Source organism: Orbicella franksi, chromosome 2 (genome assembly GCF_964199315.1).
Source record: "Orbicella franksi chromosome 2, jaOrbFran1.1, whole genome shotgun sequence".
In the NCBI taxonomy this organism is placed as follows: domain Eukaryota; kingdom Metazoa; phylum Cnidaria; class Anthozoa; order Scleractinia; family Merulinidae; genus Orbicella; species Orbicella franksi.
Genome location: NC_138146.1, coordinates 25497169 through 25520360, shown reverse-complemented (window position 1 = coordinate 25520360; position 23192 = coordinate 25497169). Strand labels below are relative to the sequence as shown.

At 40.2% G+C, this 23192-nt stretch overlaps 2 protein-coding genes across 3 annotated transcripts; one reads left to right on the top strand and one right to left on the bottom strand.

Moving 5' to 3' along the window:
* Positions 1-260: 260 nt before the first annotated feature.
* On the top strand, positions 261-1010 carry LOC145472117 (uncharacterized). Its single transcript, XM_081454922.1, has one exon. The coding sequence runs from the start codon at positions 261-263 to the stop codon at positions 1008-1010; it is 750 nt and encodes a 249-aa protein (XP_081311048.1).
* Positions 1011-12057: 11047 nt separating this feature from the next.
* LOC145478906 (uncharacterized) lies at positions 12058-23120 on the bottom strand. 2 transcript variants are annotated; one of them, XM_081457096.1, is made up of 5 exons: positions 21768-23120; positions 14959-15200; positions 14316-14609; positions 13154-13658; positions 12058-12299 (listed from the first exon to the last, which is right to left on the bottom strand). In XM_081457096.1, exons 1-5 carry the CDS (start codon positions 21985-21987, stop codon positions 12079-12081), a joined length of 1482 nt encoding a protein of 493 aa, XP_081313222.1. In that variant the 5' UTR covers positions 21988-23120; the 3' UTR covers positions 12058-12078. The 2 variants fall into 2 exon arrangements, with proteins under 2 accessions (XP_081313222.1, XP_081313221.1); XM_081457095.1 differs by lacking the exon at positions 21768-23120 and having other exon boundaries at positions 14959-18153.
* Positions 23121-23192: the final 72 nt, after the last annotated feature.

Below are 23192 nucleotides of genomic sequence, written 5' to 3'. Positions count from 1 at the left end.
ATACACAGATATGTGATCATCAAATCCAGCGTATCGGCTGATGAACACGAGTGTTGAATATTTCCCCAGCTGCTATTGCTAACATTGTATTGCCAGAGTCTACAAAAAGATCGAATTTATTTTGGATACGAAGCTATACGAATGTTAACCTCTGATGTCATTGCTGATCTAATCAGCGAGTGTAGGATGGATCTATTCATTAAATTGTTAATTGAGAGGTGCCGTTGTTACCTGAAGTAAGCTGGGAAATTCTTTCCATGATGAATCACTGCTATTTCGCTAGTCTGCTGGAAAATTATCGAAGACGAATGGATATGGATGCAAGTGTTCTCTCAATTCGGAAGGCGTTGTACAACAGCTATAAAAACGAATCCTTCAAATTAAAGGAACGACAAAGACACGCCATGGCTAAGCAACGGCGAGAAGAAATGGAAACAAATCGAGTCTTCAAAAACAAGTTAAAAGAAATCAAAGAAAAGGAGAAGGAAATCAGCAAGCGTTATGCACAGCACAGAATGCCTCCGGTGAGAAAAAACGAAATGTCTGAGTTGAGGGCTGCCAAGGTGAAAGAAAACTTAACACAACAGAAAGTTTCAGTGTTTTTACCAGCGATCAATGCTTCAGGGTTTGGAGATAAAGATGCAACAGAATTATACCAAAGTGAACATGAATTATCGCGAAATAGGACGTTCAATAAGCGTCGTCTCCTTAGGGGACAGGACAGTAATCGACACTACGATAAAAGCGAAATGAACCTGACACCAGCGTTAAACAGAAGTAATTTAACTGAAAATCTAATCAACTACTACAAGAGTTCTCAAGGTTTGAGAGGCATCAAGAGCAATTCTCAGGTACAAGGCAAGAAGAGCAGTATTGGTACGGTGACATTTGAAGAACAGCGTAGGCATGTCGGAAGGGAAGAAACTCTGAATACTTCTTCACCATGTTACGACATTCTGGTAATAGAACATGGAAACGACGACAGCACCTCGAGACAAGATGATATTTAGTGCAATATGTACATTGAAAAAAAATTTGGTAATACAGTTTGCCATGCTTTCTCTGCTACCTGGAATTTCACTCACGTTATTCAAATTATCTTCGGCGAAAAAAAAGAAATAGTTGTGAAGATTTTTGTTTAAGTAGTTTTATCCCTGTGTAGTAAATTAGACGGAATGGCACTACTGTTTTAATGGATGTGTTTAATAATTTATAGAGATTGTCTCAAATAAAACATAGACTTATCTTGCTTTCAAACAAAGAAGCCGCAGCTATTTATTCTGTACTGGCATTTGAGAACACGAAAGGATTTTAGGAAAAAAAACATGGGAACTCTGGCGTAGGAGAGTGTTTTCTTTGTTGAATTACAGTACTTAGAAGCCGAAACGATGTTTCGTGTTTTTACTTTGATAAAGCATGCATTTACAGTTGACCGGTTGGCTAGTTCCTTGAAGTTTCCCCCAAAATGCTGTAAATTGAGAATTGTAACCTAACTGAAAATTGTTACACCAGCAATCGGCACAATTAAGGTACCTGTCAGACTGTTCGCTTAATTGATTTCTGCCAAAACATTCAAATATTCACAATCTTTTTCAATGTCTTATTTTTGCTTCCCCAAAGAGGGAAGCGGGGTGGGGGCGATGGCTAGCCTTCCAATCCACCTCCCACTAAATCCGCTCCTGTGCACATCCCTCAGTCCTCTCTCCCTTACGATCCCGTCCCGTCCCGTCCCGTCTTTTTCTTTTCCTTTCCCTTCCTTTTCATTGCTGAAATTTCCTCTTTCCTTTCCATTTATTAAGCTGAAAGTTGCGACAACGTTAGAAAAGAATGAGATCAGGAATGGGAACAACGAAGTGCCAAAATACAGTCACTTGACTAAACACCTTGAATTTCTTACAAATGATGGCAACTAAAAATGACTTGGATCACTTGCTAATGCAATCTTTAATGCAAAGCACTCTTTACAATTGTACAAGGGTCAGAAAGGTCAAAATTGCCGATCAATTAGTACCTTTCTTTTCCAGTTAAAAAGACTGATAATTGTTTGTCGAGCCTTTTAACACAGTTCAGGAGGTGTTTTAAGAATCGATTTCTGTTGCTTGGCAATGCGGGGGGCTTCTACTCTCTACATCATGAGACAAAGCGTGTTCAACTGGGTTTAACCTCGAGAGAATTCAACTAACATTGTAAACCCGACATCTATGCAGACTTAATTTGCATCAGTTTAATGAGCCAGTCGGTAAAACTACAAGTGAGACGTACATTGTAACAGGCATGCGTAATTTGCAGCTTGCAAGAGAGTTGACTCATCACGTTACCCAACTGACGATGCAGTTGTAACAAGGCTGTACTTGAATCTCATCGTGACCAGATTGACCGGTGAAAATAGTTTCCCTCGCGGATGACAGAGATTACCTCGGCGAGCGCTGCATACTGTTTGGTGTTGTTCTTGGTTTGTTTATTGGTATTGTTACTTTACTTCTGTGAATTTGGAGGAAATCTTGACGAGATGACAACAGACTCTGGCTCTAAAGGAAGCATTTTGACCATATTGGCACCATTTGAGGGTTACAAATCGAAGTTACTGAGCCGGCGTGAGCTGCCTTGGCCTCTTCATGTCATTTCCAGGAACTACAAACTTAGAACAGCGACTAGGAATGTCGGACCGAAGAAAGAGTTCACAAACTGCTCTTTAGAAATTATGGATGGAAATGACTCGGAAATTAGTCAGCCAGACAAAATCTACGCGAGGAGTTGACACGATCCTTAAAATGCGTTCCTATTTTACTCCTCTATTACTCTTGAATTCCAGTTGATTTAACGCTGATGGAAACCAAGAATAATACTTGTCCGCAACGAAAGTTAAATGCTAGCACTGTGCCTATAAAGTGCCATAATATTAACCAGCATAACAGTTATTCACTTTCTATTTCACTGATCCAATACTCGGAGATGATATTGCATTGCTGTATTCGCACAGGCAGTAATAACACAAAAGAAGGGACCACAAAGTCATGTTTATTTTCCAATAATCAATTACAGGATTGAGTAACGTTGAATTTACGGAGTGAAACATCATGGAAGGGTTTTAATCCACAAGATGACAACCAAAGGTGGCAAACATCAAGATGCCCCAAGATAATGCGCAAAGAGCTTGGAGACAAAAGCATTTCCATTCAAGAATAAGTTTTGTAAATAAATGAAACTAGAGGATTTAATTTTGAATGAGACAATAGAAGAGGTTGTATTGAACATGTGCACGATGAAGCTTTGTAATCAGGCAACACACACATCTCGGTGTTTATCATCTCAAAACAATCAACTGAACCACATTCTAAAGTTGAATTATCAGTTCTTCTAGAAAGAGTATACAACTGAAGACGTCGAAGGTTCTCTTACGGTGAGGACTCCGTGGCAATCTTCACAAATCTCGGCGTCAGGACAGTGGGAATTCAGTGATATTGTAAGGGATAAATCGATTTTAAACACTTTTCAGTTGACTTTTGAACCCCACTGCAATACAATTGTTATTCAATTGCTTTGCAATCGAGCGTTAGCCTAGCAAAACGAGAATTTGTTCAGGTCTGAAGGGTCTGGAAGTGGCTCGCTGTACGACAACAGTTTTTTTTTTAACCTAACATTTTTTTTATATTTCTGGTTTTACTAATTTCAGTTGCTGAAGAAAGTTATAAAGAGGTTATGCTTCCAATCGTATGGTACAGGGCGAAAAGAAAACATAGTGCTAAGTAGAGTGAAAAGAAACTGGCCACGCGAAAGAAGCAAAACTCGGGCTGAGAATGTTTTGCACCGCCTTCTGCTTAAGGTGGCTAATACCAATTAACAAACTAAGAATTTATTAGAGTTTGATCATATTGAATTAAGTGACCAGATTCAAGCATTTTTGCACCCCCAAAACCCAATAGCAATCGGCTGAGGACAAATTGATATTCAAGTCTCCGCAACTTTGTATCCGGAATCATGTTTTTTAAAACCACTTACTGTCACTTACTTCTACGTTTGAATTTGGCGGTAGTTTAGTTTTGAGGTCTGAAGATTTTTTGTGTTGGTGGGATCGAATATTTGCGATTTGGATGACTCGTTTTCTACATGAAGCTATTTTTTTTATTTGCGTTTCTCAGGAAATATGTAAAACAAGACAGAAATTAAGAAAATGTTGAAATTTCACTGTCATTGATATTCATGTCGAGTCAAGTAAAACCTGAAACAACCACTTCAAGCCACAGATTCTCAAGTAAATTAAGGCAAGGGCCTCCAGTTATTCACCCGGAAAGTTAGGGGGTAGTGTATCTTTTGAAGCTTTAGTTGTAGCAGCATGAAATTTTGCCAGGTCAAAAGGTTGACAGTTTGTGTCAATTTGGAATGTCGAAAATATGCAAATTGGGTCACGTGGTGTCTTCAAGCCAAATAATCTCTTTTGTTAAATGGGAACACTTTTCTTATGTCCTTAAACTTTGATGTTAGTTTCATGAGTTTAGGGTCATTAGATACATCGTTTCTGCGCTTGGAAAAGTTAAGATACGTAAATAGGAACTTTTAAAAAGACAAATCACTTTTATTGGGGGACTGGGTACTAGTAGAAGAAACCGTTTATTTCCAGAAATAATGAACTATTCAACAATTGCCAAGCACAGTTCCTTTGCTGTTGTCATTAGGACTTATCCCGTACCAGTTCTGTTGAAGCCTTCTTTTTGCAAACTGTTCCCATTTTTGCTTAAAGATTTTCCACGTTTTTTTGGCCGTATCAAGTCACGTGTCCTAATTTGCATAAGTTTGATAAGTCAAAAACAATCACTTTAGAAGATGTATTTGTCTCCCAAAAGTTTATGTTGTCATGAACCAAGCCTCAGAACGTAGACCACCCCCTAACTGTTTTGAGGAAAATAATTGCTGACCCATGCCTTAATTTTCCTGAGTTTGAATATTTTGAGTAAATTTGTGCGGAAGCCGGCTATTATTCTACGGTAGTTTGAGTTTCATTTCTTTAATGCAGATTGTCACAAAATCGCACCGAAAAAAAAGAAACAAAGATCAACTTCCACCAATTTTTAACCTGCATTCATTACGTCGGCCATATGAACAAATTGACAAAGGCCTTGAGTTGTGATTGGTTGATTTAATATTTTTTTACTGGTGGGTTATTTGTTATCAGGTTTTAGTTTTACGATCAGTGAAACCTGTGATTCGTCATCTCCTGTCATGGAATCATCGCGATGCTGTTTCCGCTTCGCGGCCGAACTATAATGTAAATTTACGCCGATTGAAAGGGTACCTTTGATGTGAAATCAGACACATTTTATCCTATTCTGCGTAACAGACAGTTACGTCTGCAAACAGTATCGAGTAATGTACAAAAAAGGACATATACTGAGAATTAAAGTTGGTTTGAATCTCCTCTTCGGGAAAGGCGACAAAACACATGTAATTCAAATACATGTAAACTTTGGTGCATTAATTGTGCTTAGCTTATTTCTCTTCATTCAGTGGAAAAATGAAATGTTATTATAAATAAGCCATGTTGCTTGACAACCTGAAACAAAAAGCGCCGAGATTGTTTCCAGATACATGACTTCTTCACCGATGACTGCTTCTTCACAACGGTTTCGTGGCCGAGTGCTTCTTGACGTCAAATCATGATTATTTTTTATGACGTGCGTGCGGTTTTGTATTCTTCTCGACATAATTAAGAAGCAGTCGTTGAGGGCTACGCTAAATTCTGCGTTAATTACTGGAGATTCCTTTCTGTCAAATGCTCTACGGAAGGCCTAAGCGCAAATGACGTTTATTTCAAGAAATGTTAATTCAGCTGTCCCTGGTATATAAGATGGAGGTTTCAATGATGGTGGAAAATATATTATTGAAGTCTTCGCAAACACAATAAGCAGCTTGCAAGTGAAAAGAGTAAAACGCAAAAATTGCCGAAGAAAGTCTTTCTTATCAAATTTACAACGTGAGTTTAAGCAGTAATTTGTCGGAACATTCATTTATTTTATTGTATCTTTTGCGGTGTACCCTTAATGATTAGTCGATTTTTGTTTTATTTCACAGGGAGACAATTCAAATCAACGCACACAAGGCAGAATAATATACAGAGATCTCTTATATTGAAACTGTCGTTAGGATATTGCGAGATCGAGCGGAAACTTTCAAATTATACAATTTTTGGTTGGATCGTTTGTTCGTATTTTCAGAATGGGTACTCGTGAGGTTCCGCTTTATTTCCTTGCTGGTTGTATGGCGTTCGTGGCATTGTTCGTTCTGTGCTTGATGTTTGCAGTTGTTTGTCCGTACACGAGAATACGTGCGTTTTGTCTCAGATGTTGCGGATACAGAGAGTCCGAGATGGAATATTACGCTAAACTACAACAACAACGAGGAGACATGAGCTAAGCAAACACGAGACCGTGCGAGAAGGATGAATGAAAATTTCAGAATTCTGTATTGGACAGACTGTACACAAGAGAAACTAAACGATTCGAAAGTGAATCAAAGAGGACACTGGATTTTGGAGCCTTGGAAAACGTAAACATTTCATTGTTACGTATTTATTTGACTCTCCAAAGCAACATATGGAAAGTGCGATCCGGCGACCTTCTAATGTAGTACTGCGTGAATCTGTAGAAACTGTTTCAGTTAGCTTTTTAGCCGTACGTCTTCATTGCCTAATAGTACGCACATTAAAAAAAACTGCAATAAATACGTGAGTTTTGAAGCAACAGAAGGAATGGGTGAGAGTCAGTCAGGTTCATTGTTAATTGAAAAATAAAACACAGGTTGCCGTGAAGCAGCACAAAACAAATTTACATATTTCTAATATTCAGGAAACGCCCGTCAACTGATGTATTGTTTACTGAGAAAGCCAGAAGAAAGAAAAGGAAAATGCAATATTTTTTATACAGCGCACCGATATAGTTTTTAAACCTTGATATCATTTTGAGCGCTTTGGTGTTAGACTTATGTTCCCAACATCGTGACCGAGTGGTTCATGTACAGGGCTGTGCAAAGGGAAATAAAAGCGCTCGTAATGTGTACAATTATTCTTATAGTTCGGGATAAACATGTAAATAAGATTAGAAATCATTTATAACTAGATTGTTTCTCATCCATAAAGACTTATTTAATAACGAATTTGTTTTTGAATTTGAACAACTACATTAGTTGTTTTGTTACTTACGAAACGGTAGTACAGGGAGATACAGTGTTTTTTTCACCTTGTTGGAATAGACCATATTCGTACTCTCGGTATTGGATTGGAACTAGCTTGCAACTGAGGTTAATGCTGGGAATCATTTCAAATGCAAATGACATTAATCTCCTTTTTAATGATATTCCCCGCATGAGCCTCCATTGCAAGCTAGTTCCAGTCCAATACCGAGAATGCGAATATGGTCTATTCTGTTAAACAGTTACAGTAGTTGTTAATGTCATTCGTGTTAAGTGAGGAACAAAAAAAAAAAATATTTATAGACATAAACTCCAACAGAAAATAAACAATTACGCAACAACAAACAACAATAAACATACATTTGTTTGGCATTGTAAAAAAACCCTAAAGTCAATCTTTAATTATCAATGGTCATCATGGAAGGCAAGTTTCGTTCTTCAGAAACAACAGTCTTCAGAAACTTCATTAGCCTCTCACTGAACACATTGTCCTTATCAATGGCTCTAAAAAAAGCATTTTTCATCATGTGAAAACGGCGGGTGCGTTCCTCCGCAGAGTATCTCCAAGGGGATCAATTTTCTTGGTCCAATGAGCCATTAATAAGTCATGTAAGTACAATTAAGGAGGTCCAGAGCCGTTATAGCTTTGAGTGAGTTAGTCATCTTCCCAGTACGCCTATCGAAACGCGCGCTTTCAAGAATGGACTTCGCGAGGCGACGGCACTTGCCAACCTCTCTACGGGCGCCGAAATCGAGCATTTGCTGTGAAGATCGAGGAAAAACTGCCTCCCCCAGCGTGGAAACTTCAACTGCAGCTCGACCACTATGTCTGAAAAATTATGCTCATGATTCCTCAAATTGGATCTATCTACTTGGAAAGTGAGTCACATTAGCGATTCTCGGCCTCTGTTTTCGAGTAATAGCTTCTCTGGCTGGCTTAAGCCTCTTTAGAGCGGCGTCGCTATTAACAAAATTTAAGACGCCTCGAATTTAAGACTAAAATCAGTTTTTAAAGTCAACTGTTCAATGTTCTTATTCTCAAACGTAAAAGGGGATCTGGCTTCGTTGTCAGTTCAATAATTGGCGTCATGGTGAATCCAGGAATCTCTTCAAAGACAAACTGTTGTATGACAGTGGATAACACAGCTTTCATCTCCACCATGGCAAACTTATTGCCTATACACGAATAAGGACCAGTAGAAAACGGCAAAAAGGCATAAGGATGGACTGGGGGATGACTGTCATCTGTAGGAAAACAATCAAGCTTTATTAAGAATGAAGATTAATTTGCTCCTGATTTGCACGCATTATGGTTGGCTTTTCTGCATTATAGAATTGACAACGACTACACTTATTAGCTATAAGATGGGATATGATGCAAGGCCATCACAAATTACTTCCACCGCCTGTTTCTCCCAGTGCAGGCTGTGCCAACAATTCCCTGTTATGCATCTGCACTTCTGGGTGACCAAACGAGGCCTGCAATCCACTGAAGCAATGTTATCAATGGGGTCCTGTTGGTCAAATCAGGTCAATAAGATTGTCCGAACACTCTCTGAGATTTGCTATCAAATTTACCTGTGTCATCTAATGTTTTAATGTTCTCATGTGGTGCATAAGAGCTTACCATTTTCGTCAAATCTTTGTGGATCAAAAGCATGAGGATCCTTCCAGAACTTGGTTGAATGGTGTACAGTGTCAATTCTTAGAAACACAGTAGTACCCTTGGGAATTTCATATCCACCAATCACATCATTTTCTTTTGCAACACGTATTTTCTTACGTCTTGATTTGAAAATCTTTAGTAAAGAAATATGGATTAAACTTTACTATTTGGAGTCAACATAACTACATGTACCACAGTTTTGAAACCTTTGGGATTGAATGTCCGTCACCGGGAATACTCCCTACAACAGATTATATGGAGAGGCCCTGAGCTGTGCAAAGGGATTCTTAGTGTCTTTACGCTGGGTTTAGAGATTGCAAGAGGTCAAGTATAGTAAAGAGTAGAAAAAACTGTCATGGACAGGATATTAAAGGGCGTGGGAGATATGGTATATAAAAGGGCAAGGGTTTGGACCTCCTAGGCCAGTAAAACGCTCTTGGTAACCTCCCCATTCCCACCACCTAGTCTTGGCAAATGTTTTTATTGTTCTTTACAGAACTAATGCCCTTTTGTTCAGCTGGGGAGACTGACTGTTATTGTCTCCATGAGCTTACTGAAATTAGACTTCTCAAAATGTGAAAAAAAAACTTGAAAAGGATATATATGCTCTGCAAACTGGATTATGGACTCATAACGTAATAGAAGTATCTAAGTATCTACATGCTGCTATAATATACGGGAAGTTGAGCTCAGACCTTAATGCCAGTAACTATAAGTACATGATAGTACATTTATTGATAGAAAATATTTAAATTGAAATGAAAACTATTAAAGTTTTAAATTAAAACTAAATGACAGCTATTCTAAACAAAACTTATAGTATATTGCTAGATTAAATTGGAATATGAGTCTATATGAATTCACCTCAAGAACAGTTCCATCTGTTATTTCACGTGCTACCTTTGCCCTTTTATTTTCAGTCACTGGAAGTTAGTCATACAGTGGAATGAATCTCTTTCTCATGATTCGGCCGAAAGCAGCACCTTCGAAAACAGCAGAAAATGCACTTGAAATTTCAGTTTCTCCTGAGAGCAATCTGTTGAAGTGATAACCAAAAGCATACCTCCTAATGATGTCTAGCGTCAGATGAGCCAAGTCTGTGAAGACAGGCACCTCCAAGACTCCTTCAGTTGAACTGGTCAATTGCCCTGTCCAGAGCTGTTTTCAAAACAATAAAACAAATGAACCATATATTCAAAATAAAACGAAGTTCCAAATGTTAACAACTGAGGTATTATAAGCCTAAATATCTTTTAATGTTCAAATATTAGCGGAACTCCTGCGCGCCGAAGTCGCGCGAACGGAGCCCCATGCCTTAGAAAATTTGGTAACCCATCGATCTAAAAAATTTTGGTTGTCACGTGACTGTCCGTACGTACGTCCGTCCGTACGTCAAGCCCAATACCTTGAAAAATAAGACATTAACACTATTACCATAGGTACATATTGGACATCCATGTTATGGTTAATTGACAGCTGTCAAAACGAGGTATCCACTGACCAGTATCACATGACGATATCGGGATGCATATGTAATTGTTTTTACGCAGAACCGAAAAATACATAACGAACCAAAACAACAAGAAGAATAACAAACACCACAGTTGACTATGTTAAGCTTAAAGCGTATCCTGTCGATTCAATTGAAGGAAAGCAGCGACTCTCGTCCGATCACCGAAGTTTCAAAAGCCCTGTCTGGCAGGGTTGGTATTTGGGTGGGTGACCTACGGGGAAATTACCCGGTGTTGTTGGCTTTTCTCTTTCTTAACATTTTTGTCAATTTTTCGCGACGATTCACCGACTTTTGTTCCAGGCCTTGCATTTATTTTAACCTCACGGTAGATTCGTTAGCGATAAACTCACTAACTCACAAACTCACTAAGCGAGAATTTGAAAACTAGCTAGTGGGAAATTGTAAACTTGCCAGCAAGAATATGACAACTCACTTGCGAGAAATTTTAAACTCGCTGACAAGAAAATGAAATCTCGCCAGCGTGAAGTGAAGCTTCTCAAAAGCAACTCAACCGTAGCTTTCTAGACTTTCTAGAACTCAATTAACCATACATCTTCGAAACTGATCACGTAAGCTTTGCAAGTCCACGATACTGAAGGCCGGTTGGACCAGCATTTACAAGTCTTGACGACCCCTTCACCAGGAAACAAGCAAATTTTGCTTGATTCGCGACTCCAACTTGACTCGGCCTCGAACTTAACTAACGTGCTACGATACAATTCGCGCTGCCAGTTACACAGTACTCTGAGAGCACATGTAGTTAGTCTTTATAAACTTGAGTTCCACTAACCAAAACCACGATTGAAACGAAAGATTGGACCGTACTTTTCACTCCAGCATCAACTTCAAATGGTTTTTCGCACGCAGAAATGTCCACACATGGCCAAAAGGAGGAACGAATTAAAATTGAAATTTTAAAGAGGTGCAGGTCATCTGACCTGACCCCCATAGAGACGGTCTCGTGACGGTCCTCGTCACGGGAGAAGTGGGAGAAGGGTACTACTAGAATCCACCATTTTACAGTTGTCTGTTCAGTGACCTGGTCTTGAATGGCAACGAGGGTGGAGGTGACCTTGTTTTGACAAAGACCTCACTGTTTTTTCTGTGTAAATCAAGTTGTTCGTATGCTAATTAGTTGGCATTTGCATGAGAAAAGCAGAGAGATCTTTATCAAGGCAAGGTCACCTTCAGCCTCGCTTGTAGTCATAGCCCAGGTATCTAAGCACACAACTGTAAAATGACCTATTGACGGATGCATTTCTTCTTCAATTTTCACCTCTAGTTTTTCCTGTGACTTTATTTAAGTGTCATGACCGTATAACTTGTAAATTATCATTAATAGTCCAATGCTAATGTGTGGACACCAATTAATACTAGTTATTGAAAAAGTACAAAAAAGATATAGAATTATGATAAGTGCAGGGCGTTGCGTGAAATGGTCGTTAATAAATGCAAAGTCCTATGTAAAAATCAATTCAACGAAGAAATATACGTTACAAATTTATAATTAATAGATAATAATTTATTAACAATTAGTTAATTAATTTATTAGTTTATAATTAATTTATAATTAATTATTGCAAATTATAGTTATAAATTATCGTAAAAAACATAGCTTCACTGGCTAGTTTTAGTATGTATATTGTCTTATTATCGACTCCGACCTCATGTTTAGCAAAATTGTAACACAGGCAAAATTATTTTAATATTCAACTTGTCAATTTTTTATCCTCAAACGTAATGGTGGATCTGGCTTTGCTGTCAGTCGAATAATTGGCGTCACAGTGAATCCAGGAATCTCTTCAAAGACAAACTGTTGTATGAGAGTGGATAACACAGCTTTCATCTCCACCATGGCAAACTTGTTGCCTATGCACGAATAAGTACCCGTAGAAAATGGCAAAAAGGCATAAGGATGAACTGGGAGATGACTGTCATCTGTAGGAAAACAGACAAGCTTTATTAACAAGGAATATTGCACCCGCTTTCACTAGTGTTGGGTGCATAGGCGACACCTTTCGACATGCCATCTTTCGACATGCTATGTAAACGGCTGAAAGACCGTTAAACTGTGAAACTGGCAATTTTTCCGGTTATTAGCAGGAGAAACGGCAAATAAATGATAATTACTGACCTCAAATGGCTGAAGGAGATTGCGGACTTTGCGTGTTTCCCGATTTACGGGATAATTCAAACGATTTTAGTGTAATCGATCGGTTCCCAATAGTGACTGGGCCACTGCCGCTTTTGATATTCGCAAGGTGTAAACATTTAAAACAGTCGATTCATTTCTCCCGGAATGACTTCCTCATACTCCTAACTCTGGTTTGATGTCAAATAAATCCATCTTTCATCACTAAAATTCGAGTTCGACCGTGAAGAAGTCAGTTTCTGCTTACATGTTTGACGTAGACCAGGTTACATAGCATGTCGAAAGATGTCACCTATGGGTCCCTGTGCACGTAACACTGAAAGCGAGCGTAACTTGCACGCATTATGGTTTGAATTGGTAACAACTACACTTATTGGCTCCTGGATGGGATGATGCTGGGCCATCAAATTACTTCCGCCCCCTCTTCAGTGCAGGTCGTCCCTTCAGTTCGCTGTTATGCAACTGCACTCCTGGGTGACCAAACGAGGCCTGCAATCCACTGAAGCAATGTTATTAATGGGGTCCTGTTGTTGGTCAAATTAGGTCAATAAGACTGTCCGATCACTCTCTGAGATTTGCTATCAAATGAACATGTGTCATCTAATGTTTTAATGTTCTCATGTGGTACATAAGAGCTTACCATTTTCGTCAAATCTCTCTGGATCAAAAACACGAGGATCCTTCCAGAACTTTGTTGAATGGTGTACAGCGTCAATTCCTAGAAACACAGTAGTACCCTTGGGAATTTCATATCCACCAATCACATCATTTTCTTTTGCAACGCGCACTGCCATAATTGCTGGGGCGTGCAGCCGCAGAGATTCCTTTATTACATTTCCAAGAAACTTCAACTCGGCCAGTTTTGCCCACGTCAATTCTGATGAGTCCTTCATAACCAACTGGATCTCTTCTCGGACCTGTTCAGCTATGTCTGGGTGTCTCGCAAGTTCATACAAGGTCCACATCATGGACACACTGGTAGTTTCATGACCAGCTAACATGAAGGTAAACACCTGGGCTCTGAGAAGTTCATCATCCATGGTGGCCCCTGTTTCCTCGTCGTGTTGGTCCATAAGCAAGCTTAACAAGTCTCTCTTAGAAGACTCAATTCCTTCTTCCTTTTTCTTACGTTTTGATTTGATTATCTTTAGTAAAGAAATATGGATTACTTTACTATTTGGAGTCAGCTTAGCTGTACCACAGTTTTGAGACCTCTGGGACTGAATGCCCTCTCCCTGAAGGTACTCCCTACAGTAGATTATATGGAGAGGCTCTGATCTGTGCAAAGGGATTCTGAGTGTTTTTACGCTGGGTTTAGGGATTTCAAGAGCTTAAGTATAGTAAAGAGTAGGCCAAACTGTCACGGACAGGATATTAAAGAAGTGTGGGAAGGGGCACACCTTTTCTGTGTCAGAAATGGTATCTAAAGGGGCAAGGGTTTGGACCTCCTCAGCCCAAAAAACCTAGTTCATAACCTCCCCACTCACACCACCTAGTCTTGCAAGGCAACTGTTTTTATTGTTCTTTGGAGAACTAATGCCCTTTAATTCAGCTGGGGAAACTGATTGGAACTTACTGAGCTTACTTGATAAAGACAGTTTTCAAAATATTGAAAAAGAGAAGTTGAAAAGGATAATGTTCTGCAAAGGGGATTATGGACTCATTGCATAATGTAATGGAGGGATCTAAGTATCCACATGCTGCTATAGTTTGCAGGGAGTTAAGCCAGGCGTTAGTGGCTTACAATGATAAGGATGCCATTACCCAGGTACATGTAAGTGTATGAATTCATATAAATTCACCTTAAGAACAGTCCCATTTGTTATTTCAAGTGCTTTCTTTGCCCTTTTATTCTCGGCCAGTGGAAGGTAGTCATATAGTGGAATGAATTTCCTTCGCAAGACTCGGCCATAAGCAGTGCCTTTGATAGCAGCAGAAAATGCACTTGAAATTTCAGTTTCTCCTGACAGCACAGTGTTGAAATGATAACCAAAGGCAAACCTCCCAATGATGTCTAACGTCAGATGAGCCAAGTCTGAGTAGACAGGCACCTCCAAGAATCCTTCAGTTGTATTGGTCAATTGTTCTGTCCAGAGCTGTTTACAAAAAACAAATGATCCTTATGATCAAAATAAAAGCAAGTTCCAAATTTGAACAACTTGGAGTTGTAACCCAAGTATGCTTTCAATTTTCAAATACTGGACACTAACAGCAGATATCTTTCCAAATAAATCAAAAAGGCTACTGATTTGTGCAATCAAAACCATTGACTGAACCAAGCTAGTATATTTTATTAAAAATAATTTGCTGCGCATGCACAAGTTAGGTGTGATCAGTTACGTCATGCCATTTTTTTTTTTAAATATATTTATTTGTTTATATATTGAAGAAATATTATATGTATTTGAAACCATACACTCGCACGATTTGTTATTTATAGCTCACCTTCACAAGATTGCTGGTAACATCTTCAAAATCATCTACCATCCCAGTCAAATTATTATAATTAAATGTAGGATTGATCATTTTACGTTGATGAGCATGATCTTTCCCAACAGAGGAGAATAAACCGTTACCAATGCTGGGTATAAGAAACTGCAAAATTGGAGCGCGATCATAGTTCTTGGAATTTGTTACAGCCACATGCTTGATCAGATCAGGATCGGACAAGACGACTCTTGGTTCCCCTAAGTACAGAACAGTCACAAAGGCATATATTACAAAATAAATGTACATTCTATCATATGCATGTCTCCATACAAAATGGAGTGGGCAGCAAAATATAAAGAATATAGCCTTTAACAAGCTCAGCTGGCTTATCTCAGGTTTCTGTGGCATGAAGTGGCTGGGAATATTAAATGACAATAAAACCCAGGCTACATGGAATTCTTGTCTGTTGCAGGCTACTCCCCAATATTCAGCCAGGTTGTCCCAGGTTGTCAGAGTTACTAGTACCATAGTACGAGTCAAATTAGAGCCCCATTGTGAGTAATAAGTCAAGTTCGCGTCAAGGTAGATCTGTTTTTTGTGTGTTTGATTGTTTCATTGGTCTTTTCGTGTGTTTTATTAGTCTCTTTTTTAACTGCTGATTACGAGGGATCTGTATAAAAGGTGGGAGACTTTTTAAGGTATCATAACAGCTTTGAGTTTCAATCGCTACGAAATCAAAACAGTCAAAATTTTCGTCATCGTTAACATGCCTACACAGAGTGTATTGCTCGTGAAAATTCAGTCAGAGGGAGTCAGCAAGGCCTCCGGGACAATAGTTGTCTCCGTTGGTAACAAACGGGAATCTCCCGGTGTAATTGCCGTTTTGCTGTGCAAACTGCTGCTTCCATCGACTGTCGCTGTGTTACCTATCTGTCCATGTCCGTATCTGAAAGTGTTCTTGAGAGTACGCCAGTCGCTGAGAGTACGTAGTTGACTTCACTTAGTCTCTCTCCACCATCTACGACCCACTTGCCGATCCTGCTCTTGATTAGTCCAGCATTTATCCTTGATCCACTATCTACCTGCAGCCATAGAGAAGAGCTCTTCCTTTGCTGTTGCCTTCCAAATCCTTGAAGACTCCACTATGAAAGGTAGACCGAAGCTTGTAGACAACAGAGGCTGCTGCTTCAACATCAAACGTCACAGAGCCAATGTGACTGACTGGCAATGCCCAGTCAGGCCAGAGGTACCTATTGCTAAGTTATCTCAGTTGCTTATTTTATCATTATGGTTTCTAAAACTCGATTAACTAGTTAATTGATTCTCCTCAAGGTCAACCCATGCCAGTTCCTGGCCTGTGTCCGTTGTTACGTCGGGAAGGAAGAAGAATGACTATTACAAGTCCTTAAGCAGCTTCCCCGATCGACTTTGACCTTCACCTTAGACTTTGAGAGAGCAGTCTGAGCAGCCTTGAGAAGGGTGATCCCGCATACCAAACTGCAGGGATGCGTGTTTCATTGGACGCAGGGTGAATTTCTCAATGGGAAATCAACCCAATCTCGTTCCAGAGTCTTCGTCCCCCTTGACCAGCGGTCGGAAAACGAGAGCTCTGGGAGCAACCATTTTGAAATAACCGAATTCTGGTGATTCTGCCTATCCGGTTTCACTGCGCAATCTGCATCTACGGCGCATGCCTGAAATGGTTGCTCCCAGAGCTCTCGTTTTCCGACCGCTGGTCAAGGGGAACGAAGACTCTGGGAACGAGATTGGAAATCAACCCAGTCAAATAAACGGAATCGTACGTACTACGAGTTTTTTTTTTTTTATCGAATTTGAAATTGATGTTACTGAAAAAGCAAATCAGCTCTAAATTCAATTTTTTATTTTATTCCGTTTTTCCCCAGGTGCAGGAATTCGACTTACCGTCGGCGTACAAACATGATTGCGGTGCCTACTCCTTCATAAGGAAGATAATGGCGCCGCCCTTCCTGCCTAAAAACGAGATCAGACCAATGTTTTACCATCTCCAGCGCCAAGCTCCCGTTACGCTGCAGCCGTTCACAGAGTACGTATCCAGAAACTACACCACCTGGGGACCTTCAGACTGGACCGTCTTCACGCAAGCCGTACGGACCAACAACGAGGTCGAGGGGTGGCCTCATGGCCTCGACCGCCGAGCCTCTGGACGTGGACAGCTGCACTTGTGCCTACTATCAGGTTCTAGTGGAAATCCTGCAACCCTTACCATTCTCACGACAAAAAGGGAAACCTACATGTCATGTAAAACGACAAAAACAAGAGAAGAAAATGTCGATGGCCAAAAACTGCTATTTGTACCAGGTGAGTTTATTTAAAACGAGGCAAAGACTCGAAGTGATAACCTTTATTCAGTAATCGATTAAGAGTCAATTAACAGCAGTTTTAAACACATCCAGATTCCAGACAGGCTCACAAATCCATTCGGTGGATTCTTTTCGTTGTTAATTTCTTCCTGGCACTGTAAAGTGTAAAGATGATGTTCACTCGCCACGCCATCTTGTTCACTCGACGAGTCTGATCCACTCAAGAATCGTCGTTTCCTAATTCCAGTGGTTCGAGCTGACATTGTTGTATTTAATGGACACTCTCAAATCAGATATCAAAATCGTAATCCATTCACACGTCGGCTCGTCAATTAACTCCAGAAAATACTTGAAACAAACTCAATTACTACAAGGAAATCATTTGGTCTTGAACATAACCTCACCACATATGACGTCACAAATACCTACATGCATATTCGTTTCCACTCTTAACGCGGCCATTTCTGGTTTGTTTTCGCAAAGTTTTCGGAGAACGTCTTTTCGTGTCTTGAGAGTCACAGTTCACAAAAAATCACTTTTTTAGAGTCGATTCTGCTTCATGTTGGTATAGCTGATTTTGTGTCCAAATTTCTTTGTATTTGGGTTTTCCTACCGAAACGATATCCGTCAGGTGTCCCTGACCTATTTCAGTTTTCGGCAGAGTTTTCGGTACATCATTGTTTCGGTTTCAGTTTTCGGGCTACTGAAGGAATACCACCTCTAACTTTGCAGTCAGAGGGGGAGAAAATAGATGAGGGTGGCAAAGGGTTTTTGCGTGACGCGTGATCGCCCCAAAATTAGCAGAGACCATTATAAAATTTTCCGTCCAAAATTAGCAGAGTTATCATAAAGACGTTATGCATCAGTCAATTCCCCGGGGTGGGGACACATAATCTGTCTAAATACCCCGGGGTGGGGACAAAGAAAGAGGGCAAATGCCCCGCCCCCGGGATCGTCACCTTCCAACACCTCTGCAGTTTTTTAATTAATCAGTGAATAAAACGGTAAGACTTCAAGGACAACAGTACGTGTTAGTTCATTCTGATTATATTTATTTCGTTATATTTGTTTTTAACAGCTTGCTAGAGGATAGCTGGGATTGCGGTGGACGTGCCCCCAGCCGCGAGCGATGATAGGCGCCTGTATTCGCAGGCTACTTTCTCTGTGAAGAATCAAGACATTTTAAACGATGATGCATTGCATTTTAAGCTCGTAAGATCTGTCTTGAAGATCGTATCATTTGAATTCGCAAACCTTAAGTATTTTAACTCTACTTTCATGAATTTAAAAAATGCTAGTCTAGTTTTGAATGCGAAATGCAAAATAGTCGTGTTCACGTCAGTGATTGTTTTGTGATATAAAACAAAATATAGTTCACCTTAATGCTTATAGTTGTATGCTTACAAGTAATGAAGAAATATCTAAAATTGAGAAAACATGCCCTTTAAAACATCTGCAAGTTTCTCTAGTCCCTGACGAACAAGCCATTGTTCAACAAATGCCTCGTCTTTCCCGATGAACTCATTCATGGCACTTTCCAAAACACTTGTGTCGAATGCCCGGGGGTCGCCCCGGGGTATGCAAATGCCCAGCCCCCGGGCCGCGATAAAATTGCGGATGCCCCACCCCCGGGACTGACAACGTGAGCAAATGCCCCACGGTTGCCCGGGGGGGGGATGGGCACTGCTGGAATTGACTGATGCATTATGTCATTCACAGACATAAAAACGTCGCCGCACAGAAGAGAGATTACAGGGGTAAAGCATTGGTACAAATATTTCCTGTATAATTGATGCATGGCAGAGGTGGCATAGACTTCTTCTCAATCCGTACGCAAGATCTTTGCACAGTTAGCCCGTGAACAGGCTCCCGATTGTGTTATAGGGGAAGGCAAAAAACAGGCGGGCAGAGATAGCCAAGAGTGGTCTGGAGAGGGAAAAATCCTACCACACCAGGTTTGCTTCGCTTGTCTCATTTTATTTTTTCGCGTTCGTCGCGAGTCTGTTCACAGACGCGGTGAAAACTCTCCCGGATTATCCAGGAGCCTCATGAATACAGACCGAGTCTCCCGGTCTCCCGTACGGACCACCACTTTCATTTTCGGGGGAAAATGTTTGGAATATTTGCCGATGCATTTTTGTGGTTGAATCGGCAGAGTTCTCCTTTTATCATGAAGAATATAAAAGTAGAAACCGACACAACGTAGGATGATTCTTTGAAGGTTCATTTTATACCATATTTCGGCTGGCCAAACCAGCCTTCTTCGGGTGAGAAGGCTGGTTTGGCCAGCCGAAATATAGTGCCCCTTTAAAAAAATCGTCCTACGTTGTGTCGGTTTCTGCTTTTATATATACGGGTTATTGACCAAGCTTGTTCGGTCAACATGGCTGGATATTGGCCAAGTTCTTTTTTTGCGAGTTTATGGACCGAGGCGGAGTCGAGGTCCATAAACTCGCAAAAAAAGAACGAGGCCAATATCCAGCCATCTTGACCGAACAAGCTTGGTCAATAAAGGATTTATTGTGAAGGTGAATTAATCAACATGACACGAGCGTGGGACAAAGAAAAATTCTGAGTCCCCGACAGGAATCGAACCCATGACCTCCTCTAATCGGCTTCACATATAAAATAAAGATTATTATATGGCAAGCTCCGCGAGCGGGCAAGATGAATCAAATCCTGCGCTGTGATTGGCTACCCGAGCGGGCAAGATGGGGTTATCTTGCCCACTCGGGACTACCCGCCGTGTCCCGCAAGAAAAATTTCCCCGAAAGCCATATAATAAATCTTTTGATAAGTTAATAAAGATGGTGAATTTTAATTTAGTGAATTTTAAATTTAATAAAGATGGTGAATTTTAAAATTCGCCATCTTTATTAACTTATCACTAATCACGATGAATTCGATAGCGTTGATCCTAGCAGTATGCAGGACACCTATCATATATGAACTCAGTTAAATGACCTTGCTCTCGATGAATTTTCGTAGCTCAGTGGATAGAGCGCCCGCCCGGTGTTCGGGAGGTCATGGGTTCGATTCCTGTCGGGGACTCAGAATTTTTCTTTGTCCCACGCTCGTGTCATGTTGATTAATTCACCTTCACATTTCATTTCCGAGCTTAAAATTCACCATCTTTATTAACTTATCAAAGGATTTATTATATGGCTTTCGGAGAAATTTTTCTTGCGGGACACGGCGGGTAGTCCCGAGCGGGCAAGATAGCCCCATCTTGCCCGCTCGGGTAGCCAATCACAGCGCAGGATTTGATTCATCTTGCCCGCTCGCGGAGCTTGCCATATAATAATCTTTATTTTATATGTGAAGCCGATTAGATTACTATTGATCCAACGTGTACCATCAGGATCATCGTTCCGGTTGCTTCCTTAAACATTTCATACTCCTTTTATCGACCCGTTTAGGGTCGAGAAAGTAAAATTGGTGATGTACTTACTTCATTTTACGTGACACGTGATTTGTGAAAAACATTCTCTGTGATACGTGATTTAATAGAAAAATTTAGCGTGATGCGTGATTGGTACCCCCGCCCGCCCCCTTTTGCCACCCTCATAGACGCTTTATGGTCGACTGATTATGGAAAGATATGCGAGAAATTAGCGAAGGTTAAGCTTGTTCTCATCACCAAACTGGGGGTTTTGCGTAGCTGACTGCAGATGATGAATATATCAGCTGTAACTGTGGAAAACTTTCTTTAACGGATCTAACAGACGTTTATACACAACATAGGGGGCGCGTATGTAATAGCTCATTAACCAGAACCGAAAAATTCCAAACGAGACAAAACAACAAGAATAACAAACACCACAGATGATCATATCAAGCTAAGCGTATCCGGATCCTGACGACTCTTTCGAAGAAAAGCTCTGCCTCGTCTTATCACCGAAGTTTTAAAAGCCCTGTCTGGCAGGATTAGTACTTGGTTGGGAGTATCCGGTGTTGTTAGCCTTTCACTTTCTGAACATTTTTTGTCAATTTTCCCTCGACGATTTACCGACTTCAGTTCTAGGCCTTGCATTTATTTACCTGAACTTTTTATATGAAAACTCGCTAGTGAGAAATTGAAAACTCGCCAGCGGGAGCCAGCAAGAATATGAGAGGCCGCTTGCAAGAAATTGTAAACTCGCTGGCAAGGGAATGAAAACTCACCAGCGAGACCTGAAACTTCCCAAAAGCAACTCAACCGGCGAGCTTTCTAGAACTCAACCATACATCTGCGAAAGTGACAGGCCATGTAAGCTTTGCAACTCCACGATAGTGAGGGCCGATTGGACAAGGATTTATGAGTCTAAAGACCAAACAAGCGAATTTAACTTGACCCGTGACTCAGCGTGACTCCAACTTGACTACGATCACCGTACGATACAACTCGGGGTGTCAGCTACTGAGAGCATTTTATAGTTACATGTACCTAAAGACAATTTCTTTAATTATGGCTTACTTTTCTTGAGCTTGTGTTCCACTTACCAAAACCAAGATTGAAACGAAATATTGGACCGTACTTTTCACTCCAATCCCGCATCAACTTCAAATGGTTTTTCTCACGAAGAAAAGTCCACAAATGACCAAAAACAGGAACAGAACTATCGGGCTTTGGAATTTTTCTCAACGGCGATGTAAATTCCTCTTTACAGAACGTGTACATGAACCATAGCAAAATAGAAACGGTCAGAATAAACATGATCATTTTGGATGTTTAACTTAGACTTTAGAAATACAAAAACCCTGTGAATATTTGATCTCTTCTTAGCGAAGGAAACAGTCACGCACACTTGGCCATGACACTCCAACTCGCCCTACTCCTGTAAGTAACCCAAACTGACCCCCGCTCGAGACGGTTTCGTGACGGTCCTCGTCACGGGTAATTTGACCGTCACGCACGTCACATCATGATTCAACACTTGCTAATACCGCGCGGTCGACGGGGAGGTGGGTGAAGGGTACTACTTGAATTGACTGATGCATTTCTCCTTCAATTTTCACCCCTTTACCTTCCCCTAGTTTTTCCCATGACTGGTATTTGAGTGTTGCAACCGTATTATTTTGGAAATTTTAACAGTCCATACTAATATGGGAACACTAATTTATACTGGTTATTGAAAAAGCACAAAAAAGACGTAGAATTATGATAATGGTTCTGTCATTTCAAAGCCCGCCCATCACTCCCCAGCCATAACCCACACGGTGGGCCGTGAGAACAGCGCAAATGCCCCATAATAAAAGTTAAAGCTCAACACTTCTACGTAAAAAAGGATCTTCTGCTAAAGTGCCACTATGATGAAATTCTCGATATCCATTTTTTTACATTTTCGTAGGCAATAGGTCTTTCCTAGATAGCTTGCCAAATTTCCATCTGTTACGAACATTAGAACTCGCGGTTTTTAGACCTTTATTTCCGAGAATTTACGGCCGCCATTAATTTTCCTCGTTTCAAGTCTTGGTTGAGAACTGGAGAAAATGATGTCATTTTCTCAAAATACCGCACTGGTTGAAATTATAATAACAATTAATGTAGAAAATTGCACAAATATATGAGCCAAAGTTTTTGTTATTCTTTATGCGAATTGCTGTAGTAATTGTTATTATAATTTCAACCCGTGTGTTATTTTTGGGAAAATGTCATTTTCTCCAATTCTCAACCAAGACTTGGAACAAGGAAAATTAATGGCGGCCGCAAATTCTCGGAAATAAAGGTCCAAAAAAACATGAGTTCTAATATTCGTGATAGATTGAAATTTGCCAACTATCTAGGAAAGATCTCAGTATTGTGTCCAAAAATGTAAAAAATGGGTATCGAGAATTTGATCATAGTCAGTGGCACTTTAATAATTTGGTATTAAAATCTTGTAGTTTGATCATGACTGTTATTCATGTGTAATCAACTCTTTTACA

Bases quoted from the DNA above. Each gene is read 5' to 3' on its own strand.
- LOC145472117 (XM_081454922.1), top strand. From the start codon at position 261: ATGAATCACTGCTATTTCGCTAGTCTGCTGGAAAATTATCGAAGACGA.
- LOC145478906 (XM_081457095.1), bottom strand. From the start codon at position 15,471: ATGGTACTAGTAACTCTGACAACCTGGGACAACCTGGCTGAATATTGG. The intron at 14,610-14,958 runs GTGAGCTATAAA...TTTTGTAAACAG, and splicing joins TTACCAGCAATCTTGTGAAG to CTCTGGACAGAACAATTGAC. The intron at 12,300-13,153 runs GTAAGCTCTTAT...GTTTTCCTACAG, and splicing joins AGAGAGATTTGACGAAAATG to ATGACAGTCATCTCCCAGTT.